We start from the raw sequence: 26,337 nt of genomic DNA on the forward strand, positions 1-26,337 counted from the left end.
AGAAATGTAACCCAGGAACTTATATCAATATTTTAATCTCAAATTTTTAATATATTTCTCCCAGAAGCCAACTGCAATTAATGCTGGAATATTTATTAATATTTTACAAAGATGACACCCTACTGCACAACACTGTTGAATAAGCTCATGTAAAGGGATGTTTAAGATAATATCATACTTGACCACAAAATCTATAGCATTTTAATACTAATTAAAACTATGTTCAACTATCCTGTATCACAGTCATAACTGATTCTTAGGACTCCCTAGAAATTCTCAAGCCTTTTTTTTTTTTTTTTTTTTTTGAGTGGGTGGTCTTCTGTCGTTGTTCTTTGTTTATTTTAAATAAAAGGGACTTGTCAGGGAACGTTCACACCACCAGAAAATAGGATGGCAAACAGAAAAACTGAGTACAGTATTGCACATTCTGTATCACAACCTTTCTTAAGATAATTAAAAAGATTCATGCTTCACATCTAAAACAATATATTAAATAGTAGGAAGAGAGTGACTACAGCTGAAAGACACCAAGAAATTCTGGACAGGAAGACAGACAAAAAAGACGATTTAATTACCTTAGAATAAAGAGATTTTTGAACACAAATGATTATGATGAACTAGGGACTATCACCTTGTCCCAGAAAGCAGCATTTCTAATATCCCCCTCACAACTCTACACCTTCTTTACAATGTTATACACCACTGCGAATCAGATGTTCTACTCTTCGCTTCATAAGGTCATGTGTTACCTGATCATGTCTGTGTTGACTGACAGGAATACTAAACTCTTCCATTTTGAACAGCAGGAACTTTTGAGCACAAAGCACTTCAGTTTCCCTTCTAAAAAAGGTTTCCCACCTACCAGATCTTGTGGTGAAGTTACAACCACTGCTTCTGTCAAATCACTGTTTACTGACACTAAAACTTGCCATTCTGACCTCATTCTAGGACCGAGCTGATGGAGGAAAACTTGGTAGAACTGTCTTATTCAAAGACCTATCTTCTCTGGGAGCAAAAAGGAAGGGCCAAATCCAATTACAACAAAATCAGTTCAATGTTTAACAGTTTCTCATACACGTTACTAATCTCTCATTTCTTATGCCATATCTGAGTAAAAATCTCTCAGACATTCCTAGTTTAATGTATTTGAAATATCACTGACCCTCAGACATTCAAAATCATCTGTAAACTATACACACGTAAGCCAAATATTCAGCAGTTTGTCCAAGAAAGTTGATGCTATTTAAATAATCAGAAATGAAAAGCAGATGGCTACAAGACAACATTATTTCTGGAAAGAATCTTTGAATCCAACCTAATCCTGTGACTTCTTCACAGGATTAAAGAGAACTCAGGGATGAATATTGTAGAATATATCAGCTACAGAACATCTGCAACAGTGCTAAGGAGAGCTGCTGAAGCACAAGCCACACCTTTGCTCAGGACATGAATAAAAGCATAATCTATAGCAAGGATTAGAGAACATAAATGGGAAGTTGAATGGAAGTCATCATCTGCTTATGAAACACCTTTTCCAAAGATTACATCAGAATTAATGGAGATGGTGACAGAGTCCATCCATGTATCTGTTATAAATCATTTCAATCTAACCTCCCACACTTCTACTACAACTCTACCTGCCAAGAACTGTCAAAACATAAATCTTGTTCTTTAATCAGCATGAGAATTGTGGTAGAAATAAAGAAGACTAAACATGTAACATAGACCACACTAAAAATGTAAACTGCTTCTGCAAGCAGGATAGGCCATACTCAGATTTTCCCCACATGTCTGTATTGAAATCAGTTAGGTTAACGGCTAGCTTCTGTTCAGTCTCTTACACATCTTCCTGTGCTCAGCAGAAACACTATATTTGCTATTTGGTTTTCAACTGTAAGCAAAGTTCAGAATCTTTATAATAAAGAAATACATAAATGCAAAGAGACCTCTTGCAAGAAGACAGTCAAGCTGTTTTGTTGGGCTAGACTGGTGTATCACACAAAGAGAAACGTGGAGGTCCCCCAGGGACACCCTGAAGCAGGGCGAAGGCCAGAGAGCAGATGGCTGTACTTTCCATGCAGATGTCATGTGAGAATGGAAGAGCTGAAATGCCTCCAGGAAGAATCCATCTATGCCTTGTCTGCATTACATAAAGTAATATTCTGACCCCTATCTGGAAACCGATCAGCAGTCAAAATTAGCTACATGTAACTAATTTGGCACTCTGATCCATCACTTTGTGTTCACAGCTGGAGAAATACTGATACACTAGAGAAACAATTAGAAATTGGAAATTTTCTTATTTCATTTTACTATAAGTTCAGATCACAGTTCAGACCAGAAACAAGTGCCTAAAATTTCTTCCATGCATTCTTCATCCATGTCTTGCCAGGAGGGGTTTAACTTGTTCTCAAATGTCAACCAGTAATACATATCTGAAGATGTGTACTTATTTTAAGAAAAGAAAAGAAAAAGAGGGGAGTGCTGAATTCTCTTTGATTCTTTGCATGACGCCGTACGATTACAAACAAAATAAAAAAAAGAAATTAAATAGAAAAAATGAAAAGAAAATACAGCCCATAACATCTCAGTTTAATTTACATTCGAAAAGAAAGTATACATTACTGCTTCTAAATTAAGCTGACAAGTCATTAAACTTGGCACAGGCTAAAAATCCTACAATCATTCTTGAACTCGTGGTCTTAACCACCACATTATTCTAAGAAGTTGTAACAGAAAGGGAAACAAAACAAATTATCTGTTTTCAAGATTTACATAATTTTTTCCAGATATTTTGGCACAAGATTTGATCTTCACAACTGTTTTTTTCTTTATTATTAGTTATTTGCAAAAAAAATATCTGATTTCTATCCAGACTTCAAACTTGTTCTTCAGGTATCCTTAAAAAAGGTGGGAAATACATTCAGCCAAGCTGCAAGACAAAAAAGCACACTAACAAAACAGTGTATATACAGCACAAGACTGCATATCAGAGTCATATTAAATAGGTCTTCAGAAACCAAGAGTAAGAACATGCCCAGACTATGATGTGCCAGCAGATGTAAATGAACAATATTAAGCACAATGCTTCATAACTGCTGCCATTTGCTGATGCTCACTTGCCTACTTCTTTTGTTCCTGTTATTCTTGTTTTTTCTTTCTATGCAGGTTAAGTAAGGAGATTACTACTAAGGGAGATTGGAATGTATTTTGTGCAAAGAAAAAGCAAGCAAACATACCAGGATAAAGTAATTTTAGTACAATGAAATCAAATCATTCTTGTGGCAGTGAAGGCCAACTCATACTGGGCCAAATTCAGCCAAGTATGATGAGATAAAACAAGCAATTATTTCACTCTATTTTTTATTCGTAAGACCTACGTGGAGTCATGGGTCCAGTTTGGACCTCCAGTACATGGCATACATCAAGAAACTGATGAAATACAAAGGGGCAGCTCTAACTTGATTAGTGAGCTAATCAAACGAAGACAGACTAAATAAACTGGGCTTCCTCGATAGGAGAAAAATGAGGCAGCAACTTCTACCTAAAAGGCACATAAAACATCCTGGAATAGACATTTGTCAGAGTCACACAACGAAAGGACAGAACTGACATCCACTATTTCCAACTTACTCAAAATTCTGTGTGGACTTGAGAATATTCTTCCCCACAAAACCAGTTAGGTAAGGTTAAAGGTGGTAAAGATGGTCTGGGGACTCTCCCATTCCTAAGAAATTCCAAGCCAGATGAAACTATGAGCAACCAGATCTAACACTGAAGATAACCCTGCCTTCAGTGCAAGGTTAAACAAAATTACCTCCAGAAATCCCAACCAAGCCACTTTTTCCCAGGATTTGAAGAAATAAATGATTCAACAAAACTGTGAAAGTTATTAAACACAATATAAACAAGACGCAGCTTAACTCCACAAATTAGAACAAGGACATATGGGTTGGCCAAGCAGCCTTTCCTGCTTTATGCTGTCTACCAAGCTGTTTCCTCTGTGCTCTAGGAAAGAGATGAGCTCAGAAATGGTTCTAGAGTTGGACTGTAACTACACTGTGATCTTACACAGCATCTCACATATCTCAGAGACACAAGTAAGGCTCAGAGCAGTTGCTGCTCTTTGAAAAAGAGATTCATCCTCCATTTAGGAATTCTCTTTACAGAGTGTCTTAGGAGAACTCCAGTTATCCAATAACTAGGTGAGAAGACAGGCATTCCCATTTTCTCTGGGAAAACATCATATGGAACAGGACAGAACATTCTATTTAAGCTGATTATTTAACCATATTTTTCTACTGAGAGTGTGACACAAAGACTCTTATATTTTGCTTTCTGGCACGCATAACTTGCTATTCACGTTTCATTTTCCTCTCATGCCTCTGACAACATCACTTGAACTGACTCCAACTGAAAGGATATGATAGATTATGTAACTATTCAGTCTACCAGGTTTTTCCTTCTTATTTTTACCCTCTCTATTTGGAGGACCAATGTTTGGAATATCTAACATGTTCAAGTTCCCTCTAGCTGCACAGAAATAAAAATACACTGTAACTAGATCGTGCAGCTCTCAATATTTGTTAACTGTAGATGTAATTATAGATCATAAATAAAATATTCAGCATCTCCATCCCCAAATCAAACCCACTACGTTTTGAAAAAGTTACTATAGTCAAACTGTATGTTACTAAAAATTTGCCTATGTAGATGGGTCTATATCTTGTATAACTTATCTTCCTTTTAAGGAAAGATCCAGCTGCATGTTTCTATACCACTTTTAGCAACCAGCTCACAAAAAAAAAAAAGGGGGCTACTTCACTAATGATTCCATGAGGCCTTTCATTTACTTTGAATGAACACTGTAATCTTAAAGAACAAAACACATTCTAGCCATGCAGTAAAGACTTACATGTTTTTGTATGTTAACATATGACAGTTTGGTAAGATAGAACTCTCCTTCAGTACATGCTTATTCACCATTCCCAACACAAGACCAGAACTTCAGAAACATGCTGCTGCCATAGGATTTCTAGTACATAGTAAGGAAAATCCAACCACATGTTCAGCTTTAGTCATGCAATACTCCCCCTCTAGGAATCAACTATTCTGGTGTGCTACTCATGCACATCCCTGTTTTAAAAGTGACTTCTGTGTCAATTAACAACAGCCCACTTCCATACAAAAGTAGCACATATGCACAGGCACTGGTCATCCAATATGCATTCAACTAAGAAGATATCATATAAACCTCTCACTATCAGGAGAACTTGGCATGGGGAATTTCTCATCTGCTCAGCTTCTCATCTCAGAAAAAGAGCTTTACATGTTTTGTAATGTTTTTAACAGAGGCTGCTGGACAGAAAACATGGTACAGCTCACAGAACAGCTGGCTAGTTAATTACACTTTCAATTAATGTTTCCTTTGATAAGCTGATAGAGATTTAAGAATCCATTAAATGTGATGAAATGAACTTGTTAATTTTTCAGCAAATTATTTCAGGCTTTCCTGCGAGATGTACAAAGATGCTTAAACACACCGACATTTCTAACATAGTAAATATGAAGAGCGTTAATAATTATGCCCTCTAAACACAAATTTTCATTTCACTGCCATATTCCTGTAATTAAGAGTGGCACAGTTTAACCATGAATGGGCACCTACCTTGGCTTCATATTCTATGAAAAGTTAACATGAATAAAGCAAGGAAATGATCTTTCCCCATGGTTTACTTTAGTTTGTAACACGCAGATACCACCTATCTTTTACGCTAGGATTTATGATAAATGAGCCAACAGCAACAATGCAAGTTAAACTACTTCAAAAATGGAAAACAAATCTGAAGGTAAAAGATGAAGCTTAGAGGTAGAGTTTAAAAGGAAAAATGAAGAAGGAGATGAGAATTTGAAACCAAGACTGAATTCATCTCGTGTTAACACTTTTCAGCCCTCACTTTAAGCAAATGTTCTCTCCAGCATGTGTTCAGTCCAAAACATAACTTTCAATACCATATGATTGCAAACCACCTTGGTGGAAATGAACTGAAAACAGAAGTGACAGATTTTTTTGCATTTGTAAGTTTGTTTTCTAAAAATGACAGGACTTTTGAAAAATAGTATATTCTACTAATAGCTAAGGTAAAATCTAATAAATTAAGAGTAAATATTTCTAGACTTGACTTAGGGAAATCACAGAACACATTTCATGTTATTACCTGCAGATAAAATGTTTACAATGCTAGAGGAATAGAGAAATAAGACTACAAAATGAAACTCTTCATTTTTGTCAGAAAAGCCATTTTAGCACACAACTGAGAAAAAGCAAGAGACACATTATTCAGATCCTGTACTTTAAAATACAAAATGTCGCTGGTATAGTATAGTGTAATCTGTCTATAACATTCCTAACAAACACACAGGAATTCCCTTCACCAAACATAATACTGAAGCTGGTAGTGTATGTTCTACTCACAGAAAATTATACAAGCATCTGAAAATATATCCCTCTTAATAGACATCTATGATCATGCTTCAAAATAAATACTTTTAAAAATGGTAAGATAAAAAATTTAGAGAGGTGTACGATTACAAAGAGTGACTTTTCTTTTAACTTATCACACTACAGTTCCCATTTAGACTACAGGGCTAACAACACCAAGAGTATAGCCTGTCAAGCAGTTTAAACTAACTTATATTAACATAACCACCAGAAGCAACCGTCCTGCTATTTCTACCATCTTCAGTTAATTCTCTTTCATTTTCCATGGACAAAAAAGCTCGGTCTTTAAGTGAACAGCTAGAATAATAATAACCACCCAAAAATCTTGTCCAGAAATAACAAACTGCTCTCCAACTGTCCCAGTTACTTGTTGCACTTCACCAGATGGGTCACTAGATCATAGAAGGAGATCAGGTTGGTCAAGCAGGACGTGCTCCTCATGAACCCATGCTGGCTAGGCCTGATCCTCGAGTTGTCCCGCACATGCCGTGTGATCTCCATCAAGACAATCTGCTCCATAACTTTCCCTGGCACCGAGGTCAGGCTGACAGGCCTGTAGTTCCCCGGAATCTTCTTACAACCTTTCTTGTAAATGGAAGTCACAATGGCAAATCTCCAATCTTCTGGCACCTCACCGGTTAACACGGAGTGCTGATAGATGATGTTTGTCCAAATCTCTATGGATGGCAGCCCTTCTCTTCTAAAATATCAACTGCTCCAGTCAGTTTAGTGTCATCTGCAAAACTGCTGAGAGTACCAGTCCCAAGACAGGCTTCTGCACTAAACCACTCATTACTTGTCTCCACCTGGCCAATGAGATCACAATTACTCCTCTTTAAAATGCACCCATTCAGACAATTCCTTACCAACAGGACAGTCCATCCCCAAATCCATCTCTCTCCTATCTAGAGGCAAGAATGTTGTTTGAGACCAGATCAAAGCCTTTATACATAATGTATAGCTTTTTAGTTAATCATATTTGCTAATATGCTAATTATGTGTCACGGGTTGAATAAAATGCCATTAATTTTCAATTCACTTCCATAGCGTCAAAAAGCTACATGACGTATAATGTGTTAGTTTGGCTGATGTTCATCTTTTCTTTTAAAATATTTCAGAAGCAGCTAATGTAATATCAAGAGTCAAACATAACTTGTTGGTAACAGGTTGCTCTTTATTTGCATACAGAAAAAACGGTGTATGCACCCTGACCAAGACACGGACTAAGATTCTAGATTCCCTGAATCTACAGTGTGAACAGGCTAGAACTATTCTGCAAATTATAACACACTATGATAATTAGAAATATAATAAGTCACACTCATCTGCTTCACAGTGGCCCACATCACATACATCCCTACTGTCTTTGTTGAGGCTATAGTCAGGTATTGAGTGGATGGATGTAGTCAAGAAAAGGAGTTAATTATCCATTCATGTCAGAGCTGAGGGTGTTTGACTCACTGCTGTCCTTACTTATGCTTTTTATAGCAGTTCTGTCTCCAAAATGATCTATTGTATTTCAAAGGCCCTACACTCACACTAAGTTGCAGAGCTCTTTTCTGTTTGTCTTCCATCTTACCACCACAGTTTCCTCTTCAAATTCAGTATGAATTGATATCAAATGATATGTCAGATAGTATCAAATGATATGTCAGACTTAAACAGATTCTAAGTTCAGATTTCTCATCTGAATGACTGGACCTAGTGACTGAGGCATTTTATCTATGTAATTAAAACCCTACATTATACAAGACAGCATAAACCCAGGTATCTTAATCAACACCTGTAACCTTAGCATTACTTTTTCTTTTTCTTTTTTAATTTGATAAGAGTTGGTAGCTTCACTCTGCCAAGACTCACAAAAATTACATTATAATTTTGAGTAACAAGCTACAAACTATTCAAAAACATCCACTCCAAAAAATAATTTAAAGCAAGCTCATCCTAACTGCATTTGATTATGTCCGTTATGAAAAGCATTTCTTTACTTAGGCAACCCAAAGGCATTAGTATTCAAATTCTCATGTCAGAGTGAGACTGTGGTCTGATACTGGCTGCGTCTGAGCCCTAGACAACATTTTATTTTTCACAACCAGATTAGATATCCAAACGTGTACTACTATATACTCTGTTTTCAATACTCTCCTTCTTGTTCTCAATGTTTTCTGCATCCTGTTGGCTCTATACACAAGTCAGTGAGCATTTAAATCTCTAGCAGATGAGAAAGACCTCTTTCACAGAGCCTCTGCTCTGCAAGCCCCTGAGAGAAATCTAGCAGAAAGGAGCAGCATTTCTGGCTCCTGTGAGTTACAGAAAAGACAACAGTTCTGTATACTACATTCAGTTCCCACTCTTCAAACAAAAAAAAGTAAGATAGATAGTTTAAGAGCTTAAGAATGTGTACAGTATAGCTGGTGAGTGCAACATCTTCACTGACATCTGGAACAAGTGAAAATGTGGAACTTGTCCTGGTTATGACAGCATCTTTTATATATACATGAAGCTTCATTATACGTTAGCTCCTCCATGGTGCATTAAATTGTTAGTATGCACCCAGCTTTGCAGAAGTGCAGCTACATTACTGCTTGATGACAATTACTTTCACACTTAAAACACAGAACAGGCTCACTGGAAGTTACCGTGCAGGACAGTCTACTGTATGGACTTAATGACAGCAGAGTACTTAAGTAATGGTACCCATATAAAATGACTTAATTTAAAACTCACTTTCATTCTAAACAGAATTAGCAGTTTTGCTTGTGGTTTGGGTATTTTTAAGAAGAAACCCTAAAATTTTGTTTTTGTTCCATATCTTTACTTCACAGTATCTGAATGATTACAGTTACTGGGACATTCCACACTTTTGCAAGACACTTATACCCATACTTTGATAAGACTGTGTGTCAAGTGTACAAGAATGTATGAATTCCCTTCTCTCATCTCAGTGCAGTAATCAGTCTCAATACTGACTACAACTGTGCAACTCCCGTATTACACACTCCTTTCAGATATAATCACCTGCTCTACCATGAAAATCTCTATGTGTGTAACATCACTCCTACATTATTAGCAAAGCAGACTTCTACTAGTAATTGTTCACTTCTTCAAATGATACTTGCATTACCTGAAAACTGAAAATTGTAATACTACTATGAATAACATTGCAGTAACAATGCTACATCAGTATCTTTAATCAGAGCAGGGACCTCTAACCCCAAATTCAAAAACTTTAAAAAGTAAATGCAAATTGTCCCTTCAAATTAGGATTATCAAACTCGGTAATTTATTACCATAATCCATTAAGTCAACTAACACACTATAATTATTTTTCTTATAGATATCTGGGGAAAATTTGCTGTAAATTGTTTGATGTTTCTTCCCTCTTCCCCCAGTAACAGGATCAGCACCACCTCAGCACCTCCAGGAAGACTGAGATGCAGAGCTCCAGGCTCCTGTCTGGATTTGTAATTATGAGCTTCAGCCTTCTTCCCTGGTAGAGAAACTTCTAAACCTGATGTGAGAAGTCAACAGTCAATAATAAAACTGTATGTTGAGAGAGATAAACAAGTGACATCATAACAATCAGACAGTACACAAAAAAAGTAGAATTATTTACATGTCACTTTCTTTTGTACAGTTTCTGCTCTCTCCTATAATAATAAATCAAATATGTGCCAGAACACTTTGTTTTTTATGCTCCTTTCAACATGATGGCTCTTTATAATTAAAAAGTTTATTTTTGACTGTAAGAAGGTGCAAACCATGAAGATCAATTTAGACATTTTTCATTTAAAAATTTCTGTTCCAACTTTCAGGGAAGGAAAAAAAACCCACAAAACAAACCAACAAACCATGAATATGACCAGTCAGTGTAGGAATACCACAGATACACCTCCTGAATGCAACACTTTTATCATGCAGCTTGCAGTCATGTGAAAAACAATGTACCTCCAAACCAGCTATGATTGACTGGGGACACTTATCAGAGTACAAAGCTTCTCTTCTGCCCGTAGGAATTTACACGAGCCGGGTGGGCTGGGAAAGGCATGCAAATGACAGTTGTTACTCTACATTTTTATCCAGCATCACCCACACTGAGAGTTCCCTAAGAACATCTGCATTGTGTTCAGAAATGGCACTCTGCAGCTTCCTTACCACATTATTTTAATGAGAAATCTGTACATAATAGAACAGTAATTGCATCCAAAGGGTACTGTACACCTGTGTTGCGTCTTAAACTGTGAAAAGCAGCAAGGAAGGCAGTGGAAAAGTTGTTCTTACACAGAAGCAATTTGTCAGAACAGATTTACACCTTGCATTTCTCTTACCTGGCAATGTCACAGAATACAATAACGAACTATGATACTGAGAACAGCATCTGTTTTATGATTGCAACAAGATCAAATGGAAAAGCATTATCCAACAATGATTTGATAATGCTGGTTTTTTTCCTGTGCATTCAAGCCAAGTAAGCTATGACATGACCAATATTCTTCAAACAGCTCTCTGTACAGCTGAGTTGCCTGGAACATGAATTGGATTATTAGCAGTGCAAAAAGCCTCTTTAATCCATAAACAACTGTTCAATGATGCATGGTTTTTTTTATTTACAGAAAATAGCTCACATGCTGTTTTTATACTTGACTTGCTTTTCTTTTTTTCCTGCTGCAAATTCCACTGCTTGTACCATCCTATTTATACAAAGCATTCTCAAGCTATTTGTCACAGCTTGCCTTTCACTTAAAAATCCATGAGAATATTACAAACTGTACAAACCATGAGACTACTAGTTTCTAGATGACCTATACTTCAGATACTTTTCTCTGTTTAGTAATTTCATATGCAAAACTATTTTCTCTTCTTGTAACCATTTCGCGTCTTGGTTTTACCCATACAGGCCTCCCCCTTCTTGTTCCCATTCAAACCTCATGAGCAACATAAATATATGCAAATAACACTTTCCTTCTTTAAAAAAAAATTCTATATTAATGATACTAAAGCATCCTCTGACCGTTAGTCACATATAAAGATTGGCAAAATACATGTATTGAATTTGCCACATCTTGTTCCCATACCCTTTACAAGTTATCTTAAAAGGTTATTGTATGACTGTTTCCAGGAAACCTGAGCATTTTGTTCTATTCTATTATGACACTGCATATACTGAAACAAAAAGACAAAAGACATCTGTTATTTCTGGGCACCCTGCTCTGGGTGCCCCTGCTGTAGAGGGGCTGGGACAGATGGATTCAGAGGTCCCTGCCAACCTCAGCCATCCATACATGACCACAACTGACACAAAGGTAAAGACAGAAAACACTGCTAAATCAGAGCGGTATTCAGCACATTAATGACTCAGTGTAAGCAGACAGATCTCAAAACAGAGCTTAAGAAGGTTCTTAAATACCAAGATTATGTTGCATGTAATGATGCAAGATGTACAACTTTAGGGGTTTAGTCTCGAGGTAATTTGATCATATCTGCCATGGGTCAGTTTTGAATGGATTTGAGAAGACAACGACAGGGAGCAATACCCAGGCCAAAGGCAGTACTTCATACTGAAGCAAAAACAGAAACCTGAATGCCATAATCAGGAGTTTAAATGTCTTAGCTATACTACAGAGCAACAATTAGCAACTCCGGTTTCTGCACAAATAAAGCAGCACTGATTGAAGTCTACGTCAAAACAGCCTCACAGATTGCAGGCCCAAGCAAACACAAAGAAGACAAGATCTTCAAGCAGAATAACTAAGAAGTCTGAGCACACAGAGAAGGTTGTTTACCATGTTATCCCAATTTTAGATTGTTGGCCAGACATCTAACAGAGCATGTTAAAAAACAGATAAATAACAATGCATACTTGGAATGGTGCTTTGAAGATGGAGGTACTGTATTGTCACAGAATAATGCATTAACAGCATTTGCATAAAAAGGAAAAATGGGGAAAAAAAAAACCATAAAGGGAAGTGCTGGGGCATCTTAAGACTTGCATAAGTACCACATTTTTCAGTGAAACAAAAAAGATGGATATATAAGGAGCACTAGAACAACCTAGAGGGAAGGGATTTCAGGAAGACCAGTACAGACCAACTCTTCATGTAGCAATCATAAAAGAGAATGGATACTGACCCTTGACTAGGAAGAGCCTGGAGTACAAGACACAGTGCATACATACATACTGGCAAGAAAGAATCTTTTCTTAGTTTTCTAAAAAGAAAAAGAAAAAAAAAAAAGAAACTAAAAGTGTTAAAAGATTTTCCTTGAGCCCAGCCAGCACTTGCAAACAGATGTTAGTAAGGGTTCGGGAACAGAACAGTACCCGCCAGAACAGTTTGTTCTGAACCATTTTCCATAACCTACTTTAACTTACGATTTGAGTTTGGATGAAGACTTGCCACCAGGACTGACCTTAGGTTCAGTGCCCCTGAATAGCACTTTCTAGTGATTAGTTTTTATGGACAATGTCAGTCATGCCATTGGCAATAGGATCATTTCATTTAACACCTGAAACAGCAGCACACTGGAACAAAATGAACATGGAACCACGTCACACATTTCAAAACATTTGCTTCCACAAGTTTTAAATTACCAAGGGGGAAAATTTACCCAGAAGAAGATGCAACTTAAACTACTTTTTAAAGTTTACTCATGTTGGTATACTAACACTAAAGTTTAATCCAAATGGTTAAGCAAAATCTTTTTACAAAGAGTTAGTTTCTTTCAAACCATTGTAACTCAAACCTACTGATTTAAATTAAGAGAGGCTCTTTTCCCCTCCAAGAATGCATTTCAGTTAAACTGTCTTTGTACCAAATGAATTAAAGCTCCACTGTATGAACAAAATGCAGGCATCTGAGTTAGCTCATTTCAGTAGTAACATTTAGCCTTACTTACTTTGTGTTCATTATATTAACACCTGTGACTGAGACTGTTCTAACTGAAACTACTTTCCTAATGTTTCAGTCATTTAATAACTTATTATAAAATTCTTTCCATTACAAAACTGTTTTCAGCTATATTTAAACACGTGAAAATTCATATATGCACTGATTTACAGGACTAGCAAATTTACTGTACTGCCATGGTATCTTACAGTATTACAGTATATTGTTTGTTATCACTATACTCCATAAAACTGTAAGAGCAAAGAAAGAGGCCGCAGTTTTATTTGGATTTCAATTTGTGACTCAGATTCTTTACAACTATTTTTACATGAATGTGCAGAAATGATTTCTACAGTAATGAAACACTCCTTTGTCTTAAGCAGTAGTTTTTGTGACTTCCAACCAGATAAGGACACTAAAATGTTTTCTGTAAGTTATTTAGACCTTTACTCTGCTAAAAACAAATTCAGAACAATACCCTGCTTCTCAGGTGTTTTACTGTCCTGTACACAGTACCAAAGAAGCACTAGTGAAAACTGCAAATGATTTAACAGAGTCTGGACATAGCTATGGTGACAGTCAAGTGACTAGGAATAGGGAAGAGCAGCATTACAGGAAAAAGAAATATGCACATTTTGTATGTCCTATTTTGTAGACTGATGGCAGAGAGACAAGTATGTATACTAGTATATATTTGCCACATTTGTTTTTTATATATTTATTAAAAAAAGAGAGAAAAAAATGTGGAAAGCAAGAAGATTCTTCCAAGTCTTTCAATATAAACAACTCATTATGTCTGCTGTCATAAAGTTGGAGTAGATTATCTTGACTAGATTTTTATTATTCTTTTTTCGAATATCTTCTAGTACACTCTATACAGGAGACCTATCCCCATCACCTTGATCTAATAATATCCAATAGCAAACTGTCCTCCAAGTCACTCAGACAGCTACTGGTACAACCCTTACAAGGCATGTGCATACCATCAAAAGAAAGACTTTTCTCCTACTTGTTCTAGACTACTTCAAGCTGTATATCTCCCGGAACAATTTTTCTTTCATATTTCTACCTTGTTTTTATAAATTCATCTGTTGTAAAAATACAAAGAGAAAATGAGCCTTGATGAAATAGAAGATCACAGTTCCCGTAGTTTTAGTCAGAAAGGTCTTCTAAAAAATTTAATCCATTAAACCTCTCCCAGCTAACTGATGTATCTTATGAGGAGTTACTAGAAACAGGCAAAGAATAAAATTGCAAACTAAAGCACAACAAAAATTATACATGCACCAAAAAAAACAAACAAAAAAACTACACTGCTTGTATAATAGCAATTGTATAAAAACAGGAGTCTAGTTCCAAGCACAAGAAAGATGGCTATAGGAACCACTTAAATTAAAACTAAATACTTTAGGGCCCTCTAGTGGTCTAATCTCTGACATGAGAAAGTACAAAACTGATTGCTGGGAAAGTGAGGCTACCAAAGTACACTGGAGGAATGTGTTTTATTTTCACCATTCCCATGTAATTACAGACACTTAGACTGGTGAGACACTTTTTAAATTTCTGGTTGTTGCCATTAAAGGGAAAAAAAAGATAAACTAACATCTGCTCACAAAATCTACTACTGGGAGATGTTTTTCATTTGTAATAAGAATGAACAGTTACTCATTAACACTGTCAGCTGCATGCAATTAAAAGAAAAAACACAGCTGTTTTCTAAATTCTGCATCAGAACTACCTTAGCATACAACTGAAACGGTTTCTGAAAAATCCACTTGCTTTGTCTGTTTATGATAAAACTTTGCTTTGTTGCAGATTCAACACTCTCAATATACAACACTTGGAACAATCAATAAAAGGTTTTTAATAATCATGATCCATTTCTAAATATGTGGGGCATATTTGTATTTGCAAAAGAGAAAGCATGAATGTGACAGGGGTGAAAAAACACATCTGCTGGTAATTACAAAATGTTTATTACTTCCAGACCTGATAGCAAGAACACCCCTTGCCTGCCCAAGCCTTAACAAACCATTGCTCTGCAGAAACACAGGTTTGCTCAGCACATCTATAGTCAAGCGCAGATCTATTCAACTCCTTATAACTTTGCAGTTCATACACGAGCTGCACCTTACACATGTCACTGAATACAACACTTTCACAGGCCACGTTTTTTTTTTATGATCCTGAACAAGGATTTCCAAGTTTCCAGTTCCTTTTCCTTTCTTACCCCTAGTACACCCATATCCTTTTAAGACTGATAGCTGAATACAGAAACATCTTTGCAAGTTCCATTTTGATGACTGAAATCAGTCATGAAATCAGACTGTACAACCATGACACCACGCCAACTTCTTTTTCCCCTTGTAGAAGGGGATAAAGGATTACATGAGCAGGAGGGAAACAAATATCTATGGAGCAGACCAATTAAGCCAATCAGCTGTCTGGAGAATTAAAGGACGATGCATTATGATGATATGGGCAGAGGTTAAATGAGGTAGTCAAGATAGAGAGTTGACAATTTGTCAGGTGGTTACCACCTGTGAGACAGTGATGCATTTATCTATCTTTACTATATGGGAAGTGATGACATTTCTGCCTTTGCCCCTATACAAAACTGTACCAACGTAATACATTCATTTTTCTTTGGCTTTCTTTAGCTCCAATTTTATTAACTTGTAAGAGGAAACATATCCTTTTTGATAACTTCTCTCAAAACAGAAATGACGAACTCTAAGCTAGTTCTCTACAAACCAGAATCATGTGGTGAGGAGAGGAGGGGAGGAAAAGGGAAAGGAAAAAATTAATAAAAGAAAGGCTATTTTCTCACAGAAATTGCATGTGAAAGATTTTGTGTATTCACTGTATGTTTGAAGAAATCATTTATTCCCTTTGTCTATTACCCACCAAATTATTTCCTCTTCTGGCTTTATGCCACAGTAAAATTAATATTGAAAACATTAAACAACTTTACTTTTAAAACCAAGAGAACTCAAAATATAAATGGATGATCAGTTGTCATACTTCCAAGTCTCTACTCAAATAGATAGAGTAATAGCACAAACAAAATAAATTACCAGTTGTAAAGGTTTTCTTATAAGGTTTTACATTAGTAGAAAAATTGTTCCATGCCATTTAGAGATCTTAATACTATAACAAACAAAGACAACTGACACAAGAAACTATTTTCAGATCCTGAAGATAGGTATGTCAGCTCTGAAATAAATCCAACAAAACACACAATTGGGAGTGCAGGATCAAGATGACTGAATGAAAACAACAAATGTTTCGGCATGCTAACCTTTCAGAAGCTCAGACAGAAGATGTGAATTGCAGTCTAAGAATGAGTACTTAGCAACAAACCACAGTCATTTTGAAGAGACTTTACAGAGCTATACATCAATGCTTGACTCTGTATCTGAACCTCATCAATAGCTTAGCTGTAACTGAAAACAAAACCAAGAAAAAAAATCAAATACTACAACAACAAAATCCCCACAGAACATACCTCACAGAGGTTACACTGTTGATGAGCTTTTCAGATTGATCTGACAAGCTGGATGGAAGTATTAGTTCAACTGGCTGCAGGCGTAAAAGCCGACTCTCTAATTCTAAGCGAGATGCACAATCCCAAAAACTGTCAAAAACAACTTCTCCCGTAGTTGGTTGGATTGCCTGTCAAATAAAATTTGTTTTTATTTCATTGGGTATTTAAACTTTCAGGGAGCATTTCAGTAAAGCCACGAAGAAAGCTGATGGTGTGTAGAAAAAAAATATATAGCATTCAAACACTTAAAGAAAGTGACAGATCAAAACTGCAATTATGTTCTTCAAATCTATAATATGACAATAAGTTCAAAAGACTATAGTAGCCTTGTCTTAGTAAACCATAATGATACCTTAAAAATGTAGATGTCACTGTTATCGTAAGTCTATCATTGCTCAAACTTCACCACTATCAAGGACTACATAAATATACATAAATAAAAGTACATGGAGTTCAGTTCAGCTTAGAAGCTAGCTTCCAACTTAGTCCATGCTCTTGCTGTTCCTCCCCAGCTGCAGTGGGACACCCAAATGCAAACACGATCATACAAAATTTTCCTGTATTTGGTTAAAACACAGCTATGTTTTCAAGAGGCATGGCAGCAAAAACAGAATTAGGAACATCCAGCTATCGATTCCCAATCTTTTCTGTAGTTTTCGGACATTAAACTGTCACAATTCAAACAAAGATGGTACCTTAGCTACACTGGACTTTGTCACAAAACAAAGTCTAAAATACAGAACAATCATGACGATAAGATGACAACAATGGTAAAACAAAAGCGTAAAATACTGATTTCTCAGGGAAACTTACCATAACACCTATAGCAATGTCACCTTTCTTCCTGTTTTTTACATTTTCACCATTTTCACAAATACAGAGGAGGTAGTTATCAGGGACATCTGTTGTTACCTCCTCTACTTCTACAGAATCATCTAGCTTCAACAAAGGGTTCACATGTAGCAAATATTAAAAAAAACAACACCACAGTACAGACTTTTGTGGATTATTTGTAGGTCTTTCTAAATTTAAGTCCTTCTCAACAACATTATGCATTCTATTGGTAAACTGTCTATTTCACTTTTATTATTTCCTTCACTAAACTGAATTCGAGATGACTGTCAGCATGAGGACTGAAATCACTAGTTTTATATTTCACACAGTTAAATGAGGTAGATTTCATCAGTTAATGAAGGAGCCATTCTCAGCTATGTCTGCAGGCCTCCCCATCATCAAGAGCAGTTACATCTAAAGCTAGATGCCACTCATGGACTGTTCCATTTGTGACCTTAGCTTCATCTCTGCAAAACAAATGTACTTCACAGAAAGAAAAAAGTACTAATATGAAACAGCTGAAGAGCAAGCAATACCCCCAAGTTAAACAAAAGCATATACCTTAGAATGCGCATTAGACTCATTTTGTTCAAAATGTGTTGCATACCAGTCACCAAAGTTTGGTTAAACTGCCTTCCTCAGTTTGCCAATCATTATAAGAGTTTATATGTGTGCAAGCAAGCTCCCAGGACTATTATCTGCTTCCCTGATCCTAAAAGTCACAGGCACTAATCTAACAATCTTCGTAGCTCTTGTCTAGTAAATATTGAGAAATCTGAGGGGAAAAAAAATCGTAACAGAAATAAGGAAGAGAACAGGAAAAATAAAGACTGTATGAAAAAAACTAAGAAAACAAGCTGCTTGGTAAAAAGCTGTTTTCATCTTTTTGCATCTTCTTTATAACCCCAATCAGGATTTAACTTCGTAGCTTTATTTTTCATAGTCCATTGATTTTAGTACTTAAATTATTGACAGTAGTCAATTCTTCCTTTACACTCTTCTGAACTACTAAGGCTATAAGTTCTCTATCTGTTCAAACACCTAGTTGAAGACAAGACCTTCAGACACTACAGAGTTTGGAACAACACTCCAGAAATAACTACAGGAAACACAAGCTCAGCTGTTCTACAACAAGCCTAAATCCCTGAGGAGATTAAATTTTTATAAAGCCTGGATGATGTTTTACCACAACATAAAATCTAAGAAATTTTATTCCCTGTCAGGTACTGACTACTTATGTCACACACTGGTGATAGTAATGGTTTTATAGCATCTCAAATGCCAAATAATAAGGGACTGAAAATAAATTCATTGAAAAAGGATATCTTCTCCAATAAGTGTAGACTTTGTATAAAGAGCAGTCAGCTTCCGGCTGAAAAGAGAGCTTTTATTTTCACCAGCTGCCTTCAGTGCTGCAGTTTCCATTTGTTTTACTACTCCAACCTAAGGTCACAGAGAAAAGAAACAACATTAGCTCCTTGATTATAAATTATTTTTTAATATTTTTGGTGATCTTATAAAGATGTGAAAATGGCAAATGCATTATTAAAGGTGAACAGGAAGAGCAGAGGCTAGCATCAATCCTACTAAAGAGCCCAGGAAGACAAGGCTTTTCCTCATGTACTATTTTTACTGCCATCACAACTTCTGACCCTATGCTTATTGACTTGTACTGAAACCATTTAGCTAGAGTTCAGCACTTGCAAGAGAATGGCTGTTGCAATTAATTCATTTGTTGCAATTAATTTGATAAGCAGTAAAAAAAGAGGTATAAAGAGGAAAGCCTCAGTTATGGGAAAGAGATCAATAACTCGGTGGAAGGGGAAAAAACAAAACACCGATAAGAATGAAAAAAAACAGGATGTGAGAAATTAAAAGAAATAGAGAGGATATACATATTCCTCTTTATCAAACGCAAAGGCTAGATTACAAAGTAACTATAATAACTGTTCTAGAAAACATTAAGGTACTTTTTTGTAAAACAGCAGAGAAAGCATGAGTATATTTGAATTCCACAGCATTCACTACAATAGAGAAAATGCAACAAAGGGCGAGTTACCCATTCTACTTGCAGAAACACGTGATAATGAATTTCCTACTTCTCAACTCAAAAAATACTCCCAGGCAGTGAACGCAAGTTATTTCAGTACTATCCTATCCTGTATAGCACATAATTAAAAGCCAGATATGACCTTATGTCCTTTTGCTACAAGTCGTCGCACATGGACAAACAGTCTGTGAGTTGGTATACTGGCTGTCATGAAGTTATGATCCCGATGACAGTAAATGTTTAGTTCTTTAGCTGCGATCTGCAAAGTACAAGAAAAAGAGTCAGACACTAGTTCAGGTCAGCTACACTAGCTGCAGTTATGACAGAACTTCCATAAACACAAACATTATCGAAATGCAGTACAGGAGTTCATTTCTGTGACAACACCAACCTATAACTTCAATTAGAAGTCCACTATCAAAACAGAAACGTGACAGGAAGAAGCCCAACACTGTGGGGTCTCTCCACTGTCCTCTATCTTCGCATATCATATCAAACAGAGGCTGCAGTATCACTGACTTCACATGTCAGATTATTGTACTGCCATTTAGTGAATGCAACGTCTGAATATGTTTTGGAACTGAACACATTAACAACATCTGTTCTTTTCCACAAAGCTACTTTTCTTGCATCTAAGATCTTGTCTGCACCCAGGCAGTTTATCAACACCACTGTGTTCACTGTCTTCAAAACTTAAATAGCAGATTTTGATCTGTGCCATGGTAGTGAATTCACCTTGAAAACTGTTTCAGCTTTATCTCTCTGTCAAGGAATTGTTGTAGCACCTCAGTGTCTCTTTAGTTCCTAATAAGCAGGATAGCAAGCACAATCCTATGATCATAGTAAAAGATGTATGTGTAACGGTTAATTTAAATTCTGCATGCAAAGATTTTTCATCTTGTTTTCAAGTATTAAAAACAGCCATAAAATTACATCCCCAAGAAACCTCCTTCTGGAAATGTCCACAGCCTAACACAGTGCAAGTATCCTTCTGTAACCCTGTAAAAAAACAAAATTACCTCTGCATCTTCTCCAAAGAAGCGATATTTGTATCCACACTCCACACACAAAACAGCATCTTTATAGCGTTTCTTCATTTCTATGAATTGAAGTTCCAGTGGAGTATAAATGGTTTTGGTTCTCCTATTGAGATTTATGTCTGAAGTATTTTCATAGCTTCTAAAAGATGCAGAAAATTGACTAAGATCACAGTGTGGCTCCTCCTGAAAATAAAAGATGGAAAATTTAAGAATCATCAAAAAAGATTTATCACTCCAACTTTGATAGGAGAAACTGTAGTGCAGAGATAACGATGTTTCCAAAATCTATGCTAAATAAAAAAAATAAGTCAATTCAGTACAAGCCTCAGTTTGCTATCTCAAGCACCAAAACCATAGTTCTTCCCCAGTCTACACTAAGCAAGTCTAGAAAATATCACAAAATTATTTACTTTTATACAGAAAAATCTATATAACAGTTTCTAAAAACCTAACAGTTAAGGATTTGAACCCACCCTCTCTGCTGTTCATCATCTCCACTGACATAATGTAGCCAATGCCAGCTGAGCAACTTCAGCTTTACAACTTTGTTTTGATCTGTTCTGTAAACAAACTGATGGATTCAGCCTTTTATAAGTGCAGTGAACAATACTGATAAGTTGAGCTTCATTTACAGCAGAGCTCCTTCTAACTACATAAAAATATCATGTATTAGTAAAATTTACTAGGAAAAAAATACTAAGACAATCCCAACACACATATTTTAATGGCAAACAATTTCACAAAATGTGATTGATGAGACTGTGATGTGCATCTCTGTATTTGCAAACAAACCTGGTAAACTTCAATTTCAAACAACTTATCTAGATTACAAGGAATCAAGTCAACTGGATATTCAAGAGCACTGTAGCTCAGAAGAAAGACAGTACAAATCATACACACTGGGTCATGGGAAGGTACAAAGAACACACTCACAGAATAATGAGAAAATTCTCAGAACTGTACACAATCAAAGGATGACTCATTTGAGATGCAGACAACATAGCTCAGCTTAAACAAAGCAAAACTGCACTTAGAACTCAGATGGTCATAGGAGCTTAGATGTATATTGTAATTCTCAGCATTCTATTGTAATCCTCAGTCTTCAGCTGCCTTTGATCCAAGCCCTGAACCAGCACAGCAACATGAACACCTCATTTAACTGAGAAAATTGTTTTAAGAAAGCCTGTGAAAAAAGGCCATAAAAACAAAAAAAAGAAAATATGGAAAGTAAAAACATGTGGAAGCTGAACTGTTGAGCCAGTTAACTTAGCAGATCAGGGAATCCGGAAGGAAAAGACTAAAGGTTGTAACTCCAAGAGAAAAAAAAAGAAAATAGATATATATATATATAAAAGCAGGACAAATAATCTAAGATGAGCAATTACAAGGAAACAAAGACAAAGCCCTTTTCCTAGACTTGCTTGGCTATGTGTAATACAAAGAAAGATGACAGTAATGCTTTGCTCAGAAGGTCATGAGTCCTCACTGTCTAATAAGTATCCTAGGCAATAATTAATTGCTATTCACTTTTCCTTAGTATACATCTTGCATCTCTCTCTGCATCTGATTAAAGCTGTCCTTGCTTGAGATTTGGAAAAGAAGATCTGAATTGTAATCGGAATTGATCAGCAGATTCAGGCACAGTTTGACTAAAAGCACCCAAGGATATGAATATGCAGTGGCAATATTGCTACAAAAAGCACACCAGTATTAGTGCATTGGAAACCTGCTCTGGAGTAGGCAGACAGCAATCCTGCAACAGCTGATATGTGGAAGATTAACATACTGTTTTCAAAGACAAAGAGAAACCCAATTCTCAGAAACATCTTGCTCACGGAATGCACACCTCTACTGCTGTTACTGGAGCACATGAAGTTTTAACTGTGAATCTATGCCAAGCATACATATTGCCTCTAATGTCACCAAAGAAAAAATCAAAAGAGATGAATGGAAAAATGTTTTCCCTGCACGTTTCACACACATGCATGTACAAAACTTATTTTTATAGTTCTGGCATCTATAGTTGATCCTCACGCAACTACAGTACGTACAAACTAAACTCGTAGATGAAGCAGAAATTAAAATCTGTCACACAAGTGTTTGAGAAAAGAACATGGAGAAGGAAAGAACTTTTCTGCATTCTCCATGTGACTGCACCTGCATAATCTCAATCCACTATCACAAAAGCAATCCTTAGCCACAAGCTGTTTGTTTCACTCTTCTTTCCCTTCTTCTGTTCATACAGCAGTTTAACACAGAAGGTCAAATCACCTGCTCAACCTTCCATACAGCCTCTTACCTTCTAAAGAGTCAGATGTAAAGCCTTGTTTAGGAATAGTTGAGCCCCAGCACAATGACAATGCAGTAAGCAATGAGAGGTCTTTTAGGACCTCAGTACTTCAGGCTGAGCAAGATGGCCTCAAAAACCGTATCAGATACGTAAAGGTTTATTCCCCAGAACAAAATGTTCACTCAACTCCCTTGTAATTAAAGGAAAAGCAAGATATTATTACACTCTTACTGACATGTATTATGGGTATCATTACAGTAAGAAGGGAACTATCTGTATCTTCTGCACATTCAAATAAATGTAAGCATATTAGAAATATATGCAACTACATTAAGCTACATCTCAGCAAAAGTTCTGAATAACATTTTGTAAAGACAGCCTGTTGGGATTTTATGGCCTCTGTCAGAACTGATGGAACAAAATGAAAGCCATGTAAAGGACCACAATGAACTACTGTTAATACAGTACTATAGGTTAACTCATAATTACAAGACACATTGCCAGTGTTGATGCTGCCTAATCACTGCCTACTAAAACCATGCATAATTTAATGATACCCCTGAAAAACATGGCTCTAAAGACAGTTCTGCTCACTGTGCTATGAGTTCTGGGGTAACACCCACACATAAATGCTCATCTGTTGTATGGTGCCACGCTATTTAATGACAGAATGTAAAATATGTTATAAGTAAAAGAAGTCTTGCGCCTAAGTTTGCTTTTTTTAAACAAGAAAAAAGTCATCTGCATCACACTATATAAAAGCTCAACATACCTTCTGAGCAGCCTTTGGGCCAGTGTCCCCAGACAAAGGAGTATTTTTCGGTTCCAGGCTTCTCCCAAAAATACTGGGACACTTCTGCAAAATCACTGATTGTTTCTCCTGAAAACTGTCCTCCAGGACTCTGTTACATGGCTGGTCTGAACCACTGTAGAATTGCCTCAGTCTGTCCAGGGTTTGTAAACATATGTGGGGCTTTTCACATGTCTGAGGTTCTTCTTCAGTAAAAATACACAACAAAAAACATTAGTGAACCATTTTCTAAAATAGAACACCTAACAGAATGACCTCAGCCAGTATGGAACTCAGGCATTTAGGTCAGACTCTTTTCTATATTCTTTATTCTCTCCCATTGCCTTCACTCTGCCCACCTGACAGAATTACATATGTAGTAAGTTTGGTTAAGTTTTCTAGAAAGTTAATATTCATCACCCTCTTCATATGTGGGGAAATAAGTAGGTTTTCTTTTTTCTGAACTGGTTAACTGCAAAGCCACAGAATTAGCCAAGAATACTGTGATAAGTAATAATTCAGCATAGCTCTTACAGAAAATGCTGACAGATGACAGTATTCCATAATGATAATTAATACCATCACAACCACAACACTGAATATAATTCCCTCTTTAAAAAGAACATAGAAGTTCATTCTTTTAAATGGAGCATAAATGTAATAAACTTCATACGAACGGATTTTTTTTTTTACTAGCATCATTTATTTGTTACAATCTTGGTTCAAAGCAAGATGCAGCACAAGTATGGTGTCAGTTAACCTGCAGGGTGAGTCCAAAAGACTGCCAAACCAACAAAGATTAGGAAGTGTTGTCTCAGAGACGGAAAGCACTGGAATAGGCTGCCCAGGGAAATAGCAGAGCCACCATCCCTGGAGGTTTTCAAGAAACGTGTGGCTGTAGTGCTGAGGGACATGGTTAGGGGTCACAGTGGTGATAGGTAGACAGCTGAACTAGAGAATCTGAGAGGTCTTTTCCAACCTTAATGATTCAAAGTTGTAGCACTTCTGCCTGGGCACTTGGACTTCAACAATTAACAACCTGCTGAAGTTGAGTCAGTTGAAGGGAGTTTGCAGAGTCATTTCAGAGCAAGGCTCCAATATCTAGCTTCTGATTCAGCAGTACAGGCAGTATGTTCATGGTGACGTATGAAAGATGCATCTCACACCCAACAGACACCTTCTGTATCATACTCTGATATTTTTTTTATTTTTTATTTTACATTTGGCAATGAAAAACTGTTAATTGAGTATAAATGCTGAAGGCTTGTTTAGGGTCAACTCACTTTTATCCTGAGTCTTCACTGGATTATAGATGTCGTCTATAGTACTTTGTAGTAACTTTGTCTTCTTCTCACATGGTTCATTATTTTCAGTTGATGTTCTCCTTTTTGTGCTAACTTCAGAAGCCTGAAACATAAATCAAAGAAATTCCATTACTTTTATTCCTATCCTCTCTCAAAGATGATAATAAGCCTGAGGACTTCCTAAAGAGATAATGCAAAACACAATTAACTTACCATACACAAAATCCTTAGCTATTTTAACTATCTACATTTTTGATCATAAAGTAGTTTATGAAAGGCAAGACTACAAGAGGAAGAAAAACAAGTGTATCCTGAGAACAAAGTCGGCAGTTGTGCTTGAAAAGAAACACCTACAGCTGCAACGTCTTCAAAAGGCAGCTCACAGATAACTCTGCAGCACACAACTGAGCAAACCTTCCTCATAGTGTCATACCCCACACTACCGTATGTCTGAAATGAGTCTGTTTGTAAATCCTGATTTCCTTAGCTCAGAGCCCTCTCCCTGACAGGTGCTGGCTATTCACCTCTGGCTTCCTGAGGTTTTGAAACAGGTTGTGGTAGAATATCCTCACCACGTTAATCCAAATTTAAATCACAACCCCAGCTGCAAACGCCCAGCATCACCGTGAGTGCTTGTGTGGAACACCGTACTTGAGACCCCGTGGCCTTGGGTGGCTTCTGAGTGGCACACACCAACACCACCTCGTGATGAGACAAGTCACCACCGCATTTCGCGTGGTAACCTTTGACGGTTGGAGCACATTACTGAGAAAAAACACAAGACCTCATGGCCTCAGAAACCGAGCCTGCAGCCCCTCCCACGGCAAAGCTCCCCCTCCGAGCCGGTCGCACCACCAGGGGAACTCAGCCTCGCACAGAGGCGGACCCAGGCCGAGAGACCGTGTTGCACGAGGGCCAGGCCTCGCTCCCACCCCGCCCCCACCCCCGTCCCGCAGCGCACCGTGTGCTGGGCGGCGCCACTCCCCGCCGCACCGAAGAAGCGGCTCAGCACCGGCTGCCCCCCGCCGCCCCGCTCCCGCCGCCGCCCGCGCTGCATGGCGCGCTCAGGCCGAGGCGCCGGGCAGCTGCACCGCCT

The 26,337-nt window shown here is 37.1% G+C and overlaps 1 protein-coding gene across 1 annotated transcript in view; it reads right to left on the minus strand.

Moving 5' to 3' along the window:
- MSH3 (mutS homolog 3) overlaps window positions 1-26,298 on the minus strand; it is a 107,085-nt gene extending 80,787 nt beyond the window's left edge. The window contains exons 1-8 of the mRNA XM_065745232.1: window positions 26,203-26,298; window positions 25,221-25,344; window positions 23,920-24,143; window positions 20,837-21,040; window positions 19,960-20,076; window positions 19,093-19,210; window positions 17,747-17,892; window positions 16,895-17,061 (exon numbers count right to left, since the gene is read on the minus strand). Coding sequence (XP_065601304.1) covers window positions 16,895-17,061; window positions 17,747-17,892; window positions 19,093-19,210; window positions 19,960-20,076; window positions 20,837-21,040; window positions 23,920-24,143; window positions 25,221-25,344; window positions 26,203-26,298 — 1,196 coding nt within the window. The remainder of the gene's footprint in view (window positions 1-16,894; window positions 17,062-17,746; window positions 17,893-19,092; window positions 19,211-19,959; window positions 20,077-20,836; window positions 21,041-23,919; window positions 24,144-25,220; window positions 25,345-26,202) is intronic.
- Window positions 26,299-26,337: the final 39 nt, after the last annotated feature.

This window comes from Cyrtonyx montezumae, unplaced genomic scaffold (genome assembly GCF_038088225.1).
Source record: "Cyrtonyx montezumae isolate F1298 unplaced genomic scaffold, pur_monq_1.0 scaffold_34, whole genome shotgun sequence".
NCBI lineage: Eukaryota > Metazoa > Chordata > Aves > Galliformes > Odontophoridae > Cyrtonyx > Cyrtonyx montezumae.